Source organism: Ostrea edulis, chromosome 4 (genome assembly GCF_947568905.1).
Source record: "Ostrea edulis chromosome 4, xbOstEdul1.1, whole genome shotgun sequence".
In the NCBI taxonomy this organism is placed as follows: Eukaryota; Metazoa; Mollusca; class Bivalvia; order Ostreida; family Ostreidae; genus Ostrea; species Ostrea edulis.
Genome location: NC_079167.1, coordinates 78088243 through 78108802, shown reverse-complemented (window position 1 = coordinate 78108802; position 20560 = coordinate 78088243). Strand labels below are relative to the sequence as shown.

Below are 20560 nucleotides of genomic sequence, written 5' to 3'. Positions count from 1 at the left end.
TACTGTTATATCATCTTAGTGTATTCATTCAGTCTTTCAATCGCACATGAATATAAGGCCTTGGGATACCATTAAACTTTTTGTTCAATTCAAGATATAGATGGAAAATTATTTCATGTGTACTGCTGTTGATTATATATTTATCAATTTTGAATGAACCAATGTATGGTGTACAGTGAATGACAAATGCTAATAATACATCTTGTATATAAAACTAGTATCAAAACCATTTACAAAAACGATTTAAGAAATATATATGCATAGCTCTTATCCTTGGACGAATTTGGCTCCACTTTTTTGGCACGCTGTTTTTGGCTATATTTAGTTCTAAAACTTCATAGTTATTTCGGATTTCAAACATTTCGGTTGAGCATCACTGAAGAGACATTATTTGTCGAAATGCGCATCTGGTGCATCAAAATTGGTACCGTATAAGTTTTACAATATGCCCTCCATATTACAATATTGAAAATGATCATTTAGAATGTCTGTAACAAAAGTGAAAAATAAGGGCTTCAATGTATCTATTAGTCAGAGGCAACCATTATATGTGATCTCTAAAGGTACTGAGCAGACATTTTCAAATAACCAGTTATTTGAGTCCTGACCTTTGACCTTGATAGTTTAAAACCAATGGGGGCCATCTATACTTTAGGTGGCATCAGACTACCAAGTTTGATGTTTGTCAAACAAGGGTTCTCAAGATGCTGAATGGACAAATTCTAATATCCAGAGTAATTTGAACATTGACCTTAAAATGAATACTAGATATCTACACTTATGATGTGTTAGTGTACCAAGTTTGATATATGTCAAGAAATGCAAACTCAAGATATTGTGTAGACAATACCTATGTCCGTAGTATTTTGACCATTGACCTTGTGACTTCAAAATCAAAAGGAGTCATCTACTCCTTAGGTAGAACCAGTATACCTGATTTGATATCTGTCAAGCCTAGAGTCCTCAAGATATTGAGCAGACAATATCTTGTCATGTCCAGTTTGACCCTTGACCTTGTGACCTCAAAATCAATGGGGTATCTAATTCTTAAGGAAAATTAGTTTGATGTCTGCCAAGCGAATGGTTCTCAAATATTGAACAGACGGTATCTTACTATGTCCAATTTTACCTTCAACCTTGGGATCTGGAAATCAGTAGGGGTAATCTACTCTCTAGGGGCAACCGCTGTACCAAGTTTAGTAACTGTCAGGTAGAGGTTGGTTCTTTAAATATTCAGTGGACAATATTTTATTATGTACAGTTTGACCTTTGTCCTTGTGACTTCAAAATGAATAGGGGACATTATGGGATATATGCTTCTTAAAAGAAACCATCTACTTCTTAAAAGAAACCAGTATACCGAGTTCGATGTCTGTCAGGAAAGCGTTCTCAAGATATTGAACAGACAACATCTTACTATGTCCAGTTTGACCCTTGACCCTGTGACCTGTAAATTAATATGGGTCATTCACTATCTAGGGGCAATCATTGTACCAAGTTTGGAAACGGTCAAACAAAAGAATTCATTAGATATTGAGCAGACAAGATTTGCTCTACAGACCGAATTAGTCATGTAAAACAATATAAATGTCCCCTCTCTTTCAAATGGAGGGGGCATAACAATTGGATTAACTCTTTGTAACACCTCTGCCAGGAAGTAATATTTTTAACAGCAAACTTTCCACGACACCATGTTAAACTGGACAGTGATTTCTCCTTCCAAATGGATTTTAGACAGTCAACCTGAGCCAGAGTTTTTCCTAGTTTGATGAAAGTCTCAAATTGTCTTTACAAAGCTGCCTTTTCTGCAGAGGTCCAAGTGTGGCACTGAACATTGGCTGTAATAAAGAATGGACTGTACATATCACTTATAACAGTTGTACAACAGTTTCTTGAAAGATTGTCCAACTCATTTTCTCTGTCATTTACCATAACTAAAAGCAAATGATTTCAAATCAATAATATATTTTTTTTTCAAAAATTTTCTATCTTAAACCTTTAGTAAACTACCAATAGATATTTAATATAAAATAAGAATATTGATAAAACTGATGTATGCTCCCCAAAATACATTTCACCTGAATGAACTATTGTCTGAATGATTTGTGTTCAGGGTCATGGCATTTCTTTGATCATATTTTAATTAATCTTGTATAATTTTCTAAAGTTATGTCATAATACAATTACATTATAGAGAAGAATTTTGCATTGCGCACCCAGAAACCTTGACCTTGTCCAAATGATCATCCAACAGATGATGCTGGTTGTTGCATATTCTTTGAACACAAGCAACCTCTGCACCTAGTATATTATTATCCTGTTTATCTCATCTTGCAATTTATGGGAAGAACAAACAAGATGTGTTTGTGAAACACAAATGCCTCCCGATGATGGCCAATTCTGAAAATGGCCAAGGTCACAAGGACAAATATCTTGGTACCAGTAGAATCATCTTGTCACAAGAAATGCTCATGTACAATATGAAAGCTCTAATATTTACCATTTAGAAGTTATGACCAATGTCATTTCTTTTCAAAAAGTAGGTCAAATGTCAAGGTCAAAAGATTAAGTACCCTCAGGAAAGTCTTGTCATAAGGAATACTCATGTGAAATAGTAAAAGCTCTAGCTCTTACTGTTCAAAGGTTATTAGCAAGGTTAAAGTTTCAGACAGAATGACAGACAGGACAAAAACAATAACCCCACCTGATCTTTGATCTAGGGGGCATATAAATTACATATTTCTTATATCTGTAATCTTGTCCAAATGACCCTCTGCTAAGGTCAGGACATACCCTTAAGATAAAGCAAACAAGCCTCAAAATTTTTCTAATTTCAAAGAAACAACAAAATGATCTAAATAAGTAAATTTTGTCCAATCATTATGAAAACCCTAGGTGCAGATCTTTATATGTCTTTTTTATGATTTGAGAGAGTGTACAAATTTTAAGAAAAATCCATTAGCTAGTCTCCTAAAATGAGTGCAGCCAAAATTATGCCTACAGACAAATCGACAGACAGACAGACCAACATACAGACATGGCAATTCTAATATACCCTCCTAAACTTCAATTGCTTGGGAATAACAAAATATAATACAAATTATGACATACAAATACCTCACTTTTTTCTTCCTGACTTCCTAGATGAGCTAGGGTGTCTCAGTATCTGCATTCCCTCTGAATAGTCTACAACATTGAAGAGATAAAGCTTTAAAATTTTTGTACTGTTGTAAGTTACTATTAACAATATATAAATGAACTTTAAATATGTGATATACATATCGTGTTTTCCAAACTCATAAACAAGTTACTGCCACCCTGTGTATGTGGGGACTGGCAAGTGTTGATGTCTCTATTTGAGTGAAATCCAATAACAAGAATATTAATAATTACTTCCCCAAATTGCATCTAACCAATGAAGTTGAACTACTTCATGTAACAAATGACTTGCACAATGATATATAACTTTTGAAATAAAGGTTCTTTTCTATATAAGGTACATGTTGAGTGACCTTGATCTTTCCAAAATGATCTTTAGTGACCTTCATTTGAAAATTATTAAGTTGCCTATATAACTGTATTGACAATGAAACTCACTACATGTGTGATAAATCTGTACTGGCATTGAAACTCACTACATGTGTGTGATAAATCTGTATTAACATTGAAACTCACTACATGTGTGTGATAAATCTGTATTAACATTGAAACTCAATAGATGTGTATTTGACATTGAAACTCAATATGTGTGTGTGATAAATCTGTATTGACATTGAAACTCACTACATATGTGTGTGATAAATCTGTATTGCAAATGAAACTCACTACATGTGTGTGTTAAATCTGTACTGGCATTGAAACTCACTACATTTGTATGATCTGTACTGACATTGAAACTCACTACATGTGTGTGATGTGTACTGGCATTTAAACTCACTACATGTATGTGATAAATGCGTACTGGCACTGAAACTCATTACATGTGTGCAATGTGTACTGGTACTGAAACTCACTGCATGTGTGTGATAAATACAAAATGTATATATTGACATCAAACTCATGTATCAGATGTGTTCTAACATTGAAACTTGCTACATGTGTGATAAATGCGTATGTATATTGGCATGATATCACATGTGTGTGATAAATGGAATCCTTCATTCGTATGAATGGGAGATATGAAATTCCACCGAGGGGACAGAATTTACAGTCTAGGACGAGGCTTTACCGAGTCTTAAGCAGCAAATCTTGTTCCAGAGGTGGAATTTCCCTATCCCACATGAGCAAATAATAAAGTGTTATTTTTCTCACATGTTATCAGTTCAGTACTGTAATTCAAGAGCTTTGAGAAAATTCAAAATTATTGAAATCCTTCTTTGAATATATGTAAAAATTAATTACACAGTATGAAGATCTCAGCATACCTGGAAATGGTTTACAATATAAGTGTAAAGTACAAAACCAAAGGTTGTCCATAAACAAGCTATACATATATATATCAAATTGAAATTTGAAGAAAACATTACAAAATATTTTTCTTTATCGTGTAATGTAAATCAGACAATATACGACATACATATGTACATCACGAGCAAAGATATGTCTTAGCAGTGCAAGACAGAAAAATCGTGTATGGCTGTCTCACATGAGTTGAGTTGGTCTCACACTAGTGATTATGTGAGAAAGATGTATATTGCCTTATACTGGCATGAGACTCACTATTTGGAGTTCAATGAATATATCATCAATTGAAATAGAGTCTGTATATTGATGAGGCAAACTAAAGACCAATTTCATTTGTCCAAAACTGGTGTACACTGCATTGCATACATTATAAAACTGGTGTAAAACAATGCATTCAAAAATAAAATAAACTGTTGAAAACAAAAATATGGCAGAAAATGTTATTTTCATTCTTGACACTTTTATATAATATATTCAAATCACCCAAATCCTTGACATAATTCACAAAGATCCCATAAAAGCATGAACATGATACATGCATGCAAACTATATAAACGGTGAAGCTGTTATGTATGAATTATCATATTTTCAGTTGATGTTAATTTGTTAATCACCTCATATACCCTGACAAACTAGACAGTGATTCCTTATATTTATGTTCCCAGAACTTAGGGTATACTCTGTTCTCAATAAGTATACGTCAAGAGATCCTTATGCAATTTTTTTAAGATGATTGTACGTACATGTATATCATTTGGATGTGCAGAACGATAGTCTTTTAGTCTGAATGTGCATGCATTGGATTTTGGTACACTAACTTGGGAATCAGTCTAAATTTTTGTTGTTCTTTGAGATTGTTTAATATTCATATGGTAGGCATTTATTAAGACTTGTAATTTTTAAGATTTTTATTTTTAAGATATTTATTAACTGATCTGCATGTTCAAAATGACCAATCTCCACATGCATGCATTTCATTTTGATTGTATTTAATACTAAAATGTCTGTAACTTTCTTATGAATAAAGTGAATGAGTTGATATTCACAGCATAGTAGATAGTATGGGTATCTATAGATTGGTATATGCATATCCTGTCTTTTGAAGGTTCTATATTTTTTCTATATTTCAAGGACCATAATGTTTATGTTTTTTCCATTAAATTCTTCTGAAGTTGAGGATTTTAGTATGTCTTGGCACTACTTACAAATTTGTATGGTTAAAATTACTAGTCAGCATGTGCATGCACAATTGTGCTAAATTTTGATTAGACAATTTCAAAATCTCCACAACTTTCTTATATATGATGCTAATCATATGTAGATGATACAAATACCTGTTGGATGACATCAACGGAATTACAGATTGACAAATGCACATAACGTGCATTGCTTTCTTTCATTTTTTTTGGTACTGAAATGACCACGACTTTCTTATTAAAGGGTAAATTAAAATGATTTTTTGCTGTTGATCTACAATATCAATGCCTACACATGTACATGTCAAGCATTTAATTCTGATTAACTGCATACGCAATATTTAGATAACTGGTAAATCTCTTATGAATGAGAAAAATGGAATTATATTGACATATTCCAGGTACATATTACAAAAACTTAGAATGTAAGATATGATTAGTTGTGCAGAAGCACAATGACATTTAAAGGGGGGATGTTTGCTTAAACTATTCTCACACATACTAACTGAAGAGCAACTTGAACTGACCAATGCAAGTCTGTCTTCCATTTTGAGTGATTGATGAAAAGTTCCTGTGGTTTTAAAAATGATAGAAAATTCATTGTTCCTTCAAATATATTGTTGGTGCGAACAGATATTTTAGGTATTTTTACAAACTATGGTCTTTCTTTGATCGATTGAGAGGGGTCGTAAAATCGTATGTCAGTAAAATAAAGGAGACATAATAGAAATTTGAAGGAGTGATTATTGGGATACCAGATCCCCCCTCACCCCCCCTCCTTGTGTAAATATAGAAGAGAGAGGGTTAATTTGTTATGAGCCACTGTGATGAAATCTCCAAATGTTTTAGATATATATATATATATATACAACAATATAAGATAAACAACTTTGTATTCAATATTTGTTTTCACCTGAGGATGGATGTTAAAATCCAGAAAGCGCTAGCAATTTGAATATATTTTGGAACTGCATATTTTCCTGCTTTTTTATTTAATTATTTTGACTGTGTGATATCAACTCTTTCTATTTGGATGGATGGATGGATGGATGGATGGATGGATAGATAGATAGATAGATAGATAGATAGATCGATGGAGATATATAGATAGATAGAGAGAGAAATGAATACACACTAAAAGTCTTAAGGTTCAAGCCACATAATGCTGTAAATTGTAGGTGGAGGACCTCTGGATAGTGAGTACATGCTGCATAGATGTTCCCTATGACCCCCACCAATGATATGTTGCCTGATAATTCATTTAAAAATGTTTAAGAAATCCCAATCTTGTTTTTGATATTGCACTTTCTTCTCATTTATTTTGATAAAAGGGGTGCTTAAAAAAGCAATCGATTGAAAAATGTTGGTTAAATTTCGAATTGGAGCCTAGTAGGAAAAGAATACAGTACCTACAATTTCTTGTGGTTAAAAAGTTAATTTCGACCTCATGGTGACATTTCAAAACAATAAACCATGAATGATTTATATGAATAATTTGTCACATACTTGACTCCAAGGAGGGTAGGTTCTTCATAATGATATCCCAGCTAGTTCCTCTCTTCTTTCTATGTCTCTACTGGCATTTTGAGACACATAGTTTTTGGGTGGTTTTCCACTCCTATTACAAGCTTCCTTGTACAGCACCTGGGTAGCCACTTTCAGAATCATTTACATGGTTCCCTACATGTTTCATCTGTATCTCACAATCTGTTGCGTCACTAAAATCAAATGCAAAAAAAAAAAAAAAAAAAATGAAACATTAGCTTGCATATACACATGGCATTTATTTTATTTTTCAATCTAACATTGCATGGTGACACATATGATTAACATAACATGAAAATATTTCCTAAACATGGATTATTAAAGTACAAATACATGTACATGTATGCATATTTAAGAGATAAGTTTAATTTTAGAAAGTATTTAAGGACATGAACTGCTGCACTTTACACCAGCATACTTCATGAAGTGTTGGTGCTTCATGAAAAGTATGCTGCATGTTTATGCCCTCATGTAAATAAACATCATGATATGAATTTTTAACAGATTATGAACATTCAACTTAATATATTTAGTGGTACCAGACTACTATACATAAATGGAAGCTTAAATATTTCTTGTATGTGTTGCTTTATTTCTACTGAATAGAAGTAGAATAATATTCTTACTAGGCCTATTATATTCATGAACCTTTAATTGATACCAATAGAATTCAAATGCTGGACAACTTGCCCCCAAGACAACTCGCCCTCAAGACAACTCACACCCTCTTAGGACAACTCGCCCTCTCTCAGGACAAGTCGCCCCCTTCTCTTGAGACAACTCGCCCCAAATATTATATATAAATATATTATCACATTTTATTTTTATTTTGTGTGTGTTATTTACACTTTTAACCCTATAAAGATACGTCTTTTGCTTTCATACTTTAACAAGAATGGTAAATTCTAATAGAATTATACACATATTTAATTATTGCTTTTCAGAAAAAGTTATATTTTTCATAAATCAATTGGCAAGGAAAATTATATTTACTGATCTTCAAGTAATTGATTTAATGTCTCTGATACTGAGAAAATTTTGAGGGTGTGGGTGGGTTTTTTTTATCGATATAGTATACATAAGTGTAAAGGTGAAGCATGAATATTCTAATACATGTAATTATCTTTTAATGCCTTTCTCAATTAATACCCGTTGAAAAATAATAAAATTCCCATTTTAGAAATTTTATAACGGCTTTGCTTTACTGATTCTTTTTACGCGGTGTGATTCTTTTTACGCGGCTATTTCAAAGTGTAAAGAACTCTGATGATGAGTAACTCATAACGTTTGAAGTAAATTTATAACAGCTTGGGGGAAATCAAACAATTAGATTTAACAACAGATGCAGATTGTTGATAATTATACTATGTCAGCTGTAGACCAAGCTAATACTATCCCTATACCAAACGCTAACTTGTTTCCGCTGAAATTATATATTTTACATGTACATAAAAGTGATGATGAATTTACTGAACCCAAACACTGGATTTTCACTAGAATCTTTCGTCTTGCATAAAAAGACAAGAAGTTTATGTGAGCATGTCTTATTGTCTGTGATGTATATACTATCTATAAGAAATTTATTAATTTTTGCTAATACACCTCTTGGATTTAGACCAAAAATAATGATTGCAAACATGAATGACATGAAGGAGCGAATTATATAAATAAATAAAAGGGAAAAACTCTATCTATATATATAGATGATAAATACACTATCTATCTATCTATATGCCCCCCCCCCCCCCCCCATCTATCTATTTGTATCTATTGTAACGTGTTTGGGTCCGTAAATTTGGATAGATCAAGACAATGATCGATAAATGATTGTATATATAGAAAAATGGCAATCAGCAATAATTACGAAAAATGGTGTGAATAAGAACGAGTCAATATATGCAGATAAGTCTTAGGATTATCTATCCCTAATATAAGAGCAAACAAATCTAATTAGGCATATGATCTGTGTCCGGGCAGGTATGTATCCTCGGGACAGGTATGTATGCTGTACAAGTACGAGTCTCGGATGTATCTCCAGATCTGTCTTATACCCAGACAGAACTTAACTACAATTATATCGAAATATAACAAACAGTTTTAATTCACTGTAGAACACCCTAAAACCAGTATACTAACCACTGTATACTATAAATAGCCAGGGTTGAATTTATTCTCGCCTTACCGCTTCTGCTGCGATCTTACTCCTTTGAGCTCCGACAATGAACTGGCGAAATATCGCTCATCACCGCCTTATATACTGATGTGCACTCGAACTACCCTCGGACGCTTTCGTAATGCACAGCAATAAAGCCCGGTTTACGTAATAGCTAGATACATCCCGAGCCCGACTTTTCCGAGCCCGACCGTTAATCATCACACTATTTACTGGTTAACAGCTGATTAAAAATGCTGATACCTGTAAATACTGGTAAACAGACAGACAGACAATGTTAATACATGTATATGCAGCACTGACTGATGTCTATAAACAATGATATCCTCATTTTATACTTACTAATACATAACTTTAAACACAGGACTAAGAAAATAATCTGGCTCTTGTTTTCCCTTCTACAGTCGGTCTACGGCACGAGAAAAATAATCTCCAAGTGCTGACAAATTCAAAAACTTCTAAATTTTTAACAATACTATTTTACATTTGTGAATGGTGCAAAATACAGATAAAATTTTGAAACATAGGCCACACAAAATTGATTTACATAGCTTCATTTATTTGAGAGTGTGAAATAACAAGAGTGTGAAGATTAAAACACTGTTACGTAATGTTTAGAAAATAGCGATCTGCAGTGGCCGTGAGGTCTCACACAGGTGTCATTGAAACTCACGATAACATGTACTCAGTTCAAAGCTCGTAATGGATTTTTTTTTCTAATAAATAGTATCTGATTTCTTACATTTGAATAAGTAAAAAAATAAACAAAGATCAAAAATGTAATTTCTGCAACTTTATATGAAATTTACAAAAAGCCATGGGGATCTTCCCCACTCGATTGAACAGTCTGTACATGTTCTTGTGCCGGTGTAGCGGAGACCGCTGTCGCTAGTGCTCAGGGTCGCTCTAAAAATAGCGGTAGCCCTTGACCGAAACTCCTTTATTTTTAAATTTAAGTTACACCGATTTGGCAACACTCTGAGAGAGAGAGAGAGAGAGAGAGAGAGAGAGAGAGAGAGAGAGAGAGAAATCCGGATCTGCTCTTGCCTTTTCATAAATTCAGTGAACTAAATTGGAGTTTCCATTTACTTAAAAAGTATATCTTCTTAACAGGATAATTTAACATGAATTTGGTCTGGTATGAAAACACTGGATCTAGCTGCATGCACAAATTGGGATGGGGTTGGAGAGAAGAAGGGGGGGGGGGGTCATTTTGGGACAAATTACTTTATTTTACATTCTATTCATATTGATGAGAGACACTTGAACCGCACATACTTTAAATGTCCTTGTCCCATTTGATTTCAACACTCTTTATTTGGAAATGTCTTTCAACGCCTATAAATCAACATATTATATAAAGTTGTTTATAGCCATGGCATAAAGTCAACCATCAGATAAATTCATCCAAAATCTTTGCAACTGGTCGATGTTGGAATAAAATGAAATCTAAACATTTTTTTTTAAAATAAGGTAAACAATATTTTCCCAAGAACTTGTTTAACCGCGCTTGACCACATCTTCCTTATTAAGGGGAAAGAGGCTGGAGCTATCCACCGGTTACCAGTTAATAATATCCAAAAATAGTGGTAATAAAGACCCAATTTTTCGGAGCTATGTACTTGTTTAATTTTCTTTCATATTGTCGCTATGAAACGGGGTTTATATCTTTGAAAATACTGAAAATATTTGCCAAGCTAAGATAAAATATTCTAAAGAGGAAATTCCAGTTGTTCGTCAGTTTGTTATATATCAATGTTATACATTAAGAGACGCATATTCATCAAAGAATGACAAATATACTGTGTATAATAATTCAATTCTCATTTAATATTTAGATAATTGTTGCTTTTAACGATGTGCATATGTCTAAAAAAAAAAAAACCCCAAAAAACACGTGTACACCGATATTGTATTGAAGAGGACATTCTAACTATTCCTTGATTTTGTATTTGTAAAAAAAATTGTCAAATCAATGATAAACCATAATGCTGAAGATAATCATGATGATATAAAACAAACACAAAAACATACAGAAAATGAAAACCATTGAACTATTTAAGCTTACACGCATCTAATTGTATCTTAGTCGTGTCAAAGGTCAACTTACTTTATCTCATCATTACTGCAGAATAACGATGCATCACATACCCCAATGTATTCAAACTAAACAGACGGGAAAAAAATATCAATTTTAAATCATTAATTGACTACTTATATTCAATTAAATCAACAAAAGCACTTACATTTGCATTGTCATCCACTCGACCTTGTTTCCGTAGGAAGTTTTTTTGCGCATGCGCGAATATGGGAAGGAAGGAAAGTGTGTAACTACACCATTATGGCTCGGTTATGTGTGTAACAAAAATCATGTGTAAACCGGAAGCCCACACTATACAAGATTTTGTATTTTCTGGGTAAAACACAATAAAAAATTCCGATTCCAAAGGGTCTGCAAACCTACGACATGCATTTGTGTCGTAGGTTTTCAAAATGTCGTAGGTTGCTCGTGTGTAGCCTTATACGTGTCGTAAGTTCCGGCATAGTGTGCCAACACACACACACACACACACACACACACACACACACACACACACACACACACACACACACACTGTTCCAACTGATGATTCATTTATGACCACCATTTGCTCGGATAATTTTAAAGGGTAAATTTTGCAGGTTCCTTGTCCATATTCTATATATGCCTTACTTTTAATACTATTGTAACTTATAATTTTTCATAATATAGCTTCAAGTATACTACATATCATCAATACGATCTTAATACTTAATTATACTGAAAACCACAATTACGCGAAATATACTTTCCTGAACGACTCATTAAGACCAGATAATGTTTTGTTTTGTTTTATATATGAAACATGATAAAGTCTTGCTGCACCAGTTTTATGAAGTGCTATCACCTTTCCCTTCATATACTTTCAAAAACAATCTTTCAAGTATATGAATTATCGCGTAAGTTTTGAAATAATGGTTATTATTGTCCATTGGTTTTTGTTCAGTTTGTAATGATGGTTGGTATGGAGAAAACTGCTTTGCACGATGTAACGAGAACTGTGTCAATCAGTCATGTGACCATATCACAGGCAGCTGTACATACGGATGTAAACCGGGATGGAGGACTCCCAACTGCGAACAGAGTAATTCTTAATACGATGTTTCTTGCTTTTCTGTTGTATATTTTTTTATGCTCTGCATCTCTTCAAATCTTAGTTCTTTAAAATAACAGTGTGTTAATAGTGTGAGTTTTTAAATATGAAAAATAAAGAAATATATAAACAAATATTTGTTTAAAAATATCGGATATAGGTTATTCAAATGCTTATTGAACTACTTCATATATTGCATTAATATAATAAGGATCCATTCTTTACTAATTATTTACAAAATTCAAATTAATCATATGATTGGAATTTTGTATCTTTATAATTTCTGTGAAGAATTGGATATATTTTACCAAGTTACAGGGGATGCTTACTCCTCCTAGGCACCTGATCCCACCTCTGGTGTGTCCAGGGGTCCGTGTTTGCCCAACTATCTATTTTGTATTGCTTGTAGGAGTTATGAGATTGATCACTGTTCGTTATCTTCACCTTGCATACAAACATTGTATATGTAAAGCAAATGCAAGATAATATATAAACATTTTATTTTACGTGCAATTTGTAAACAATGAACAATATAGTGTGGGAAATACTTTCCCATGGAACTGTCACTTTTTGATTCACAATCACAAATACAATTTATCAACGTACGATATACATGTATATCATCTTGCAGTAAAAGCTCAAGCGATAAATAAATCATTTGATATTTCTGTCTGATCCTCTTCTAGAATGTTCCGTGGGAATTCAGTTGAAATGTCTTTATCTACGTTTGACATAAATGTTTATTGTTATGCAGGAAAAGCTTGGATTTGATATTGTTTCCCCTTGATGTTATTCTAGAATGTTCAGTAGGAACGTACGGAAAAGATTGTGGAAATCACCGCAGCGGTCATTGCAGAAACATGACATGTAATTCAATCACTGGATCTTGTCTGGAGGGCTGTACACCCGGTTACCTAGGGAGTTTCTGCAACAAGCGTATGTAGTCGTTTAAGAATAGTAATTTTACATTGATGATGGGCGTCAAGTTGCTTTTGATATGTAGATTCACACACATATAAAGTTCGAATTATATTTAATCCTGATCACAGGCACTACGAACCATCCATCCATTATCGACTGAGTTATGAGATTGATTAAAAACAAAACAATACATTTTAAAATAAGTTCAAGTGAATGTACTTGGGTCCTGCCTGAATAATTTACTTCAATTTATTGATTCACTAAACATGTTGGCATACAATAATGTTACACAATGAATCGTACAACAAAAGTAAAGTGCTATGATTATACTAATGTTATATGTAATACTAATGTGACCGATCGACAGGGGATGCTTACTCCTCTCCTAGCCAGGCACCTGATCCCATCTCTGGTAAGTTCAGGGATACGTGTTTGTCCACCTCTCTATTTATAGGAGTTATGAGATTGATCACTGCTGTTCGTTATCTTCACCTTTCATAAAGCAATCATATAAAGACCTCATCTTCAACAGAAGTTTTACAAAACTGAGAAAACGGTTTGGAATACATGGTTTTGAATATCTACCTGTTCTGTCACGAATTATTGTACACCCTGGGCGTGTAATAAACTGACAGAAAGTTAACCAAAACAAGGTTCAGATTTATTCCGTGCCAATATATGGTAAAAGACTGAAATACAAATTGTAACAATCACAAGTACAGCATTTGAATACAGAAATCATTTTGATGTAACGAATTGCGTTCCGTAGTTTTGAAATTTGAACAGCATCTTAGAGTAAGAAAATTATGCAATAAAATATCTGATTCCTATCAAATGTCTATAGTTATTTCGCTTAAACAATTATCAAGTATAATGATATTCAATAATATTAACTATTCACTAAATATACATTCATGAAACACAGACGCTTAGAGAAGACAACGAATGACGCGCCATACATCTACATGTGGCTCACTGATTGTGCAGTTAACAAAACAACAAAGCATTTATCTCCTAACTTATGCATTGAACAGAATATTCTACATATTCATTAGAAAGTTTCTGCATACATACAAAATTACTTACACTGTAATTTCCTGAGATTTAGATAAAAAATCAGACGGAGACTGTCGACGCGTCTGCATCATGACGTAACATAAAGGTAACCAAAAATAGCAAGTCGTACCAATTCGATTCGCTTATCGCAACAGCACACTACCAGTTTCATTTTCTAAAGGGTGGGCAGATTTTTCTAACTTTGTTAATTTAGAGCATACTACTTTCCTAATTGAAATTTCAAATAGTCTTGAAATTCATAGTTCTTTTTTTTTTATTTTCCTGTAGAATAGTAATTTTCCATGTTTAGAGAATTCGATGTTTCCTAGTTGCATGTTAACATTACCAATATAGTAATTATTCAAGCAATTATAAAATATGCTTTCATAAATATCTAATGATGAAATATTTAGTTTATTTCCTAATTTCTTTTATTTGTCCCTGCCAATTTCCCTGTGTGTCAATATTATAAAGGCAATCATTTTCAAATCTGGCAGCCATAAATATCTGATTTCGAATAATATTTTCATCGTCATAGATTCAGAGACTATATTTGTCAAAATGCGCATCTGGTGCATCAAAATTGGTACCGTATATGTTTTACATCTATCAATATTTCGTGAAATGTGAAACATACTAATGGATATGCTCAAGATAGTGCATGGATCCATGATCATATACATGTATAACAACGTATCATTCAAGTTGTTGATAAGTGGTAATGATTTTCGCCTGGAGACTGGGACATTGTGGGTTCAAGTCCCGCACGTGCCTTTGTTATGTCAAACCTGAAGTCGTAAAAGTAGGCAGTGAGTGTTCTTCGCCAAACATTCGGCATTTACAAGTGCGAGTCGCATGTCTATCCGATGAAAACTTTTTAATTGAGGTCCCGAGTTACAGCAGGCATCGACACACTAAAGAACCCAGCTTAAGATGCCTGGTTTTGCGTCAAAATTTTTCGAAGTGACATGATAAAAACAAACAAAACAAATCCTAAATAATGTTCGCAGTGCACTGTACGTGTTCTCAATATTTTCATTTATTGCTCAAAAGCACTACGGTATGCAAAAAAGTTCTAAATGAAAGTGAAAATAACGAACAGTGATCAATCCGCAACTAGGTTAAGGGATTCTATAGTCAATTGCACAATAATCATGGGGTGAAATTGAACCTCAAATTCACAGGTATCATTACACTTGTTACGGTTAAACACCGAAACGATACTACCCATATGTTGACAGTGACTGAGCTACCGTAAATTCCCCTCATGGTAATTTCCCGTGACGTCAGTTAAATATCACGTAACACTTTATGTTTGGAAAACAGCAGGAGTCCCTACTTGTGAACAAAAGTTCTGGTTCATGCGGGTAACCAGCTGAATGTTTATTGATATACTCAGAAAAAAAATAAAAATCTTTAACCTGAAAAGTGTTGGGAACAAATGCATAGTAAAACTAACCATGCTGTAAGTTAACAACATATCAACAGTCATCAGCGAATTACCGGGGTTGTCCACATTTTTATATATATCATAACGTTAATATACAAGAAAGAAATTGCTTCCCGCACTTTTCAAACGCATAAATATATCTAGATTATATAGCAGAAAAATTCATATTTTTTGTACAGCAGATGAACCTGAACTTTGCCGTTGTTTCTGTAGTATGCTATTATTTATGTACTTGAGGGAATTTTTAAACGCACCAGTAATTCAGATTAGGGGCGATTTCAAAGTCACAATGCAAGGTGGAGATAACGAACAGTGATCAATCTCATAACTCCTATAAGCAATACAAAATAGATAGTATATAATATGAATATCACCTTCGAACATACTATATATTAGAAATTTGAATTATTTGATATCATAAAGTAATAATATATATATTCATTTGACAAGATATATTTTCACGTATACAACTTATCACTTGATAACAGTAGTAAGTAACGACAAAAGATTATGACATTTCCCCTGCGATACAACTATCAGAACATGTACGCTGTGACGTACTTTTTCATTGTGACGTCATATGGTCCGAAGTGCACTGAGGTACATTTATAATAGCACTGTCATTTTTCTGGGTAGCCTTAACTGAGCTGCGTCCCGTAAATCCTATAGGTAATACAAAATAGATAGTAAGACAAATACGGACCCCTAAACACACCAGGAGTGGGATCAGGTGCCTAGGAGTAAACACCCCCTGTCGACTGGTCACACCCGCCGTGAGTCCTATATCCTGATCAAGTAAACGGAGTTATCCGTAAGCAAAATCAATGTACAAAGAAAGGCATAACAATCAGTATGAAACATGTCAGACAACATTTGACCCAATGATAGGTTGTATTGACGAACTAGATCGTTATAACGACCAAATAATTTGCTAAATGCTGACTTCAATCGAGACTGTTGAATACCTGTACCATCAACTTGTTTGTCAGTAGCTTGCCTCGATTTAAAAACTAATTATACACAGAAAAAGCTCTTGCGTATCGAATCAGTCGAGAAGAATAAATAGTATATGCAGTTGATAATGGAATATTGCTACATAAATATGGGAAATTGGCGATAGAGAAGCTAACACCATCCCGTCTGTCATAAATTTGAGTTGTTAGCTTGCCTTTAATATCTACTTATTATCATTATCATTATTATTATTATATTCATTTATAAAGCGCACAATTACCAATAGTTTTGATGTGCTGTACAATGTTTGTGTTAATAATAATTGATAATATACTAATAAAAGATCTGCAAGAGCTATAAAGGAAATAATAAAACAATAGAAAGAATTTAAATAAAACATGGTAGTAAAATGACAAATGGTTGACTTTGACTTGACAAGATACAATTGGTATACAAGTATTCGTATGCTGGACCAAGGAACATCATTCGAACACCCGTACTAAATGTACATACAATGCAGGTCCAGTAAACCACACAGGTAAAACTTTTGACCACACAGGTCTATCATTTTCACACATTGGGCGGACACACCTTCCCACTTCCACGGCCTGGTCAGAACTAACACGTAAGCATTTACAAACTGGTCTGACAGCCGTGACCAGCTATCCGTAACGACTATATGGTGAGAACAAACTATGGAACGCCATAACAAGCATAATAAAACAAACTCAAATTGTGACATGGATCAAAATCAAAATACTTTCAATAAAATATCTAAGTATGAAGCAGAAGTGGACGACTCTGTGGTGTCTTTTATGAAAGGTGAAGATAACGCACAGGGATATATCGAATCGACATATGAATGAAAATTAATATGGTTAATAGACAAAACGTCGTCGATATATCTAAAGGTCGAATTGATCATGAAGGCCACAGCAAGACTTTTTTTTATCTCGCGTATAAGTTTCTGAATAAATTCTGCTTCATATGAATATGAAAACAGGTCAGCTAGCAAAGGAGCACAATTTGTGCCCATTGGAATTCCAACATACTGTTGGAAGACCTGATCACCAAAGATCACGAAGATATTGTCAACTACGAACTCTAGCATATTTTTATTTCAACTTCAAAGTGGTGTTTAACAAAGTGAGTTTTTGGATGACTGATCACCAGAAATAAATATTTCCTTTTTCAATTTTTGTTAAAGAAGCAACTGTCTATGATGTCAAAAAGACTAGTCTTTAATTTATCGTGAGGAATGGTCGTATATAGTGTGGGGAAGTAATAGGTTTTGATGTTATTGATTGGGGAAAAGTTTTGCGATTTCAAGTTTACTAAAAGTACTTTAGAATTTTTTGAATCCACATTTGATTAACACCACTTCTCGCATATGTAGCCGCACAGTAAGTTTGAAGTTTCTCCTTCACATCTTTTCGTCAGGGGCAAAGATAGGGGCTTGGTAGAGCACTTACTGGATCCAGCAAAGTACATTAACAAAATATATTAAACTGTTTCATACACTGCTATTTTTTGCAAAATATGGTGGGGAAATCAGGAGCTGTGGTAAGTTTGAAAACCTAGTACAGAAATACAAACAGAAGACAAAACCTGTCAATGACGAATCAAAGATATGCGTATAACATGATATTGCTCTTTTTTCATTAACTGAGACTATCTGTATTTTATGTATTTAAGCATGTGACAAAGGAACATATGGAATAAACTGCTCCAAGAATTGTTCTCAGAACTGCCTCGGCTTTTGTGATAATGTTGGCGGATACTGCACTTGTTCCTCTAGGTGGATGGAGTCCCCTGGTTGTAGTGAAAGTAAGTGTCGAACTCATATTTATAAACAATTATTTCATCTATCTACTGAAATGTCAAATATTAAGCTTGTTTAAAGCTCTTGTAAAGTCCCATTACCTATGTTTTTGAGATACAAATCATGACATCAATGCTGCCTTGATCACACCTTACAACTTTTAGACTTTCTGCATTAAATGTTTTGGCAATGAATATAATGTTTTAAGCCTCTTCCCTCCTTCGTGAACTGGCAATCACAATGGGAATAAAAGTACTTCTAAATACAACCATGCCATAGAAATATATATGTTACATATTTACCTTTACCTCGTCAATTTATCATCGAAATCCATACAAATAAAACAGAGTGTCAGATTACTTACAGACATCGGATGCAACCACAGTGCATTATAGAATACAATTTTCATATATTTGACAAAATATGCGGTTCTTAGCATACATACCTAAATAAGTACATCCAATATACCATATCCTTTTATTGACCCTGCTGTTGACAGTTTTGGCTAACCTGATACATAAGAGAAACACTCTGCGTTGTTCAAAATGTAATTAACGTCTAGAGATATTTATAACTCTGAATTTCAAGAAAAGTGTGTACACTGTAGGTACGTTATACGCGCGATATCACAAATATTTAATGACATCTGTTACTTTGATTTGATACCGAAGTTTATCATCGCTTATACCTTTTCAGATCTTTCGAACGAAGTTAAAACAGAACGAAGTTAAAACAGTACTGTTTTTCAGCTGTATTACCAGTGAATTTATCTGCTGATCTGTTAAATCTTTCTTAGCTATTGTGGATCATTTACATGTAGTTACCCCATAGTAGTCCAAAATATAAAACATTTTCAAAAACACCCCCAACAAAATCCAGAATATGTACAAATTGAAGTAAATTGTTCTCTATCACAAATTGTAATCTTTCATATTCTCTAATGATCGGAAGGAATATTGAATTTAAAATTTGAATATTGTTTTCTTTCAGAGGCACCTATCATCAGTAATGACGAGCATAGTATCCCGGATGCATACATCGCAGCCTTGTCTTTCTCACTGATTATCAACTTTAGCCTTGTCGTTGTCATTGTTATATTATTGAGGTAAAAATGTTTGTGGGTTATGGCTACTCTGCATGAGTCCATAAAGGTTTTGTAATTTATATCAATTCTGCTATATTTTAGGCTACTCTATAACAGAAAACAAGAGAAGCGTTCCTCGGACTATATCACTAGTGCTGATATATCACCGCCATCACCGCCATCATCACAAGTCAGCGATAACGATGTACACCACTATCAGGAACTCAACATGCCCAATGATAGTTCATATCAGAATCTTTCTTTAAGAGATCGTTCGTAAAATGTATTTTGAATTAAACTGAATCTTCTCGTTTTCATTATGATTATTTCTATTGATGAAACGTGAATATAACGAACAGTAATCAATTTACTAACTCATATAAGCATTACAAAATAGATTGGGCAAACACGAACCTCTGGACACACCGGAGGTTGGATCGGGTGCATAGGAAGAGTAAACTCTCTATTTTGTATTCCTTATAGAATTTATGAGATTGATCATTGTTTGTTATATTCATCTTTTCATTTGGCATGACAGTATTACCTACCAAATGTTACCTCAGTACTCAACTAGGTTTAGGGATTATTTAAACCTGCTTTGTCTATTCTTTTTATAAAGTTAGTACAATATTAGCTTCTCTGCTTTTGATGATATAAGAGGAAAATGGGTATCTCGAAGCAATCAGCTAATGACAGGTTTTGTTTGCAAATAATAACATGAG

General features: G+C 33.6%; 1 protein-coding gene across 1 annotated transcript; it reads left to right on the top strand.

Moving 5' to 3' along the window:
* Positions 1–11685: 11685 nt before the first annotated feature.
* Positions 11686–20151, top strand: LOC130053856 (multiple epidermal growth factor-like domains protein 10). Its single transcript, XM_056161478.1, has 6 exons — positions 11686–11701; positions 12405–12542; positions 13350–13487; positions 18628–18759; positions 19745–19859; positions 19941–20151. Exons 1-6 carry the CDS (start codon positions 11686–11688, stop codon positions 20116–20118), a joined length of 717 nt encoding a protein of 238 aa, XP_056017453.1. The 3' UTR covers positions 20119–20151.
* The last annotated feature ends 409 nt before the right edge of the window (positions 20152–20560 follow it).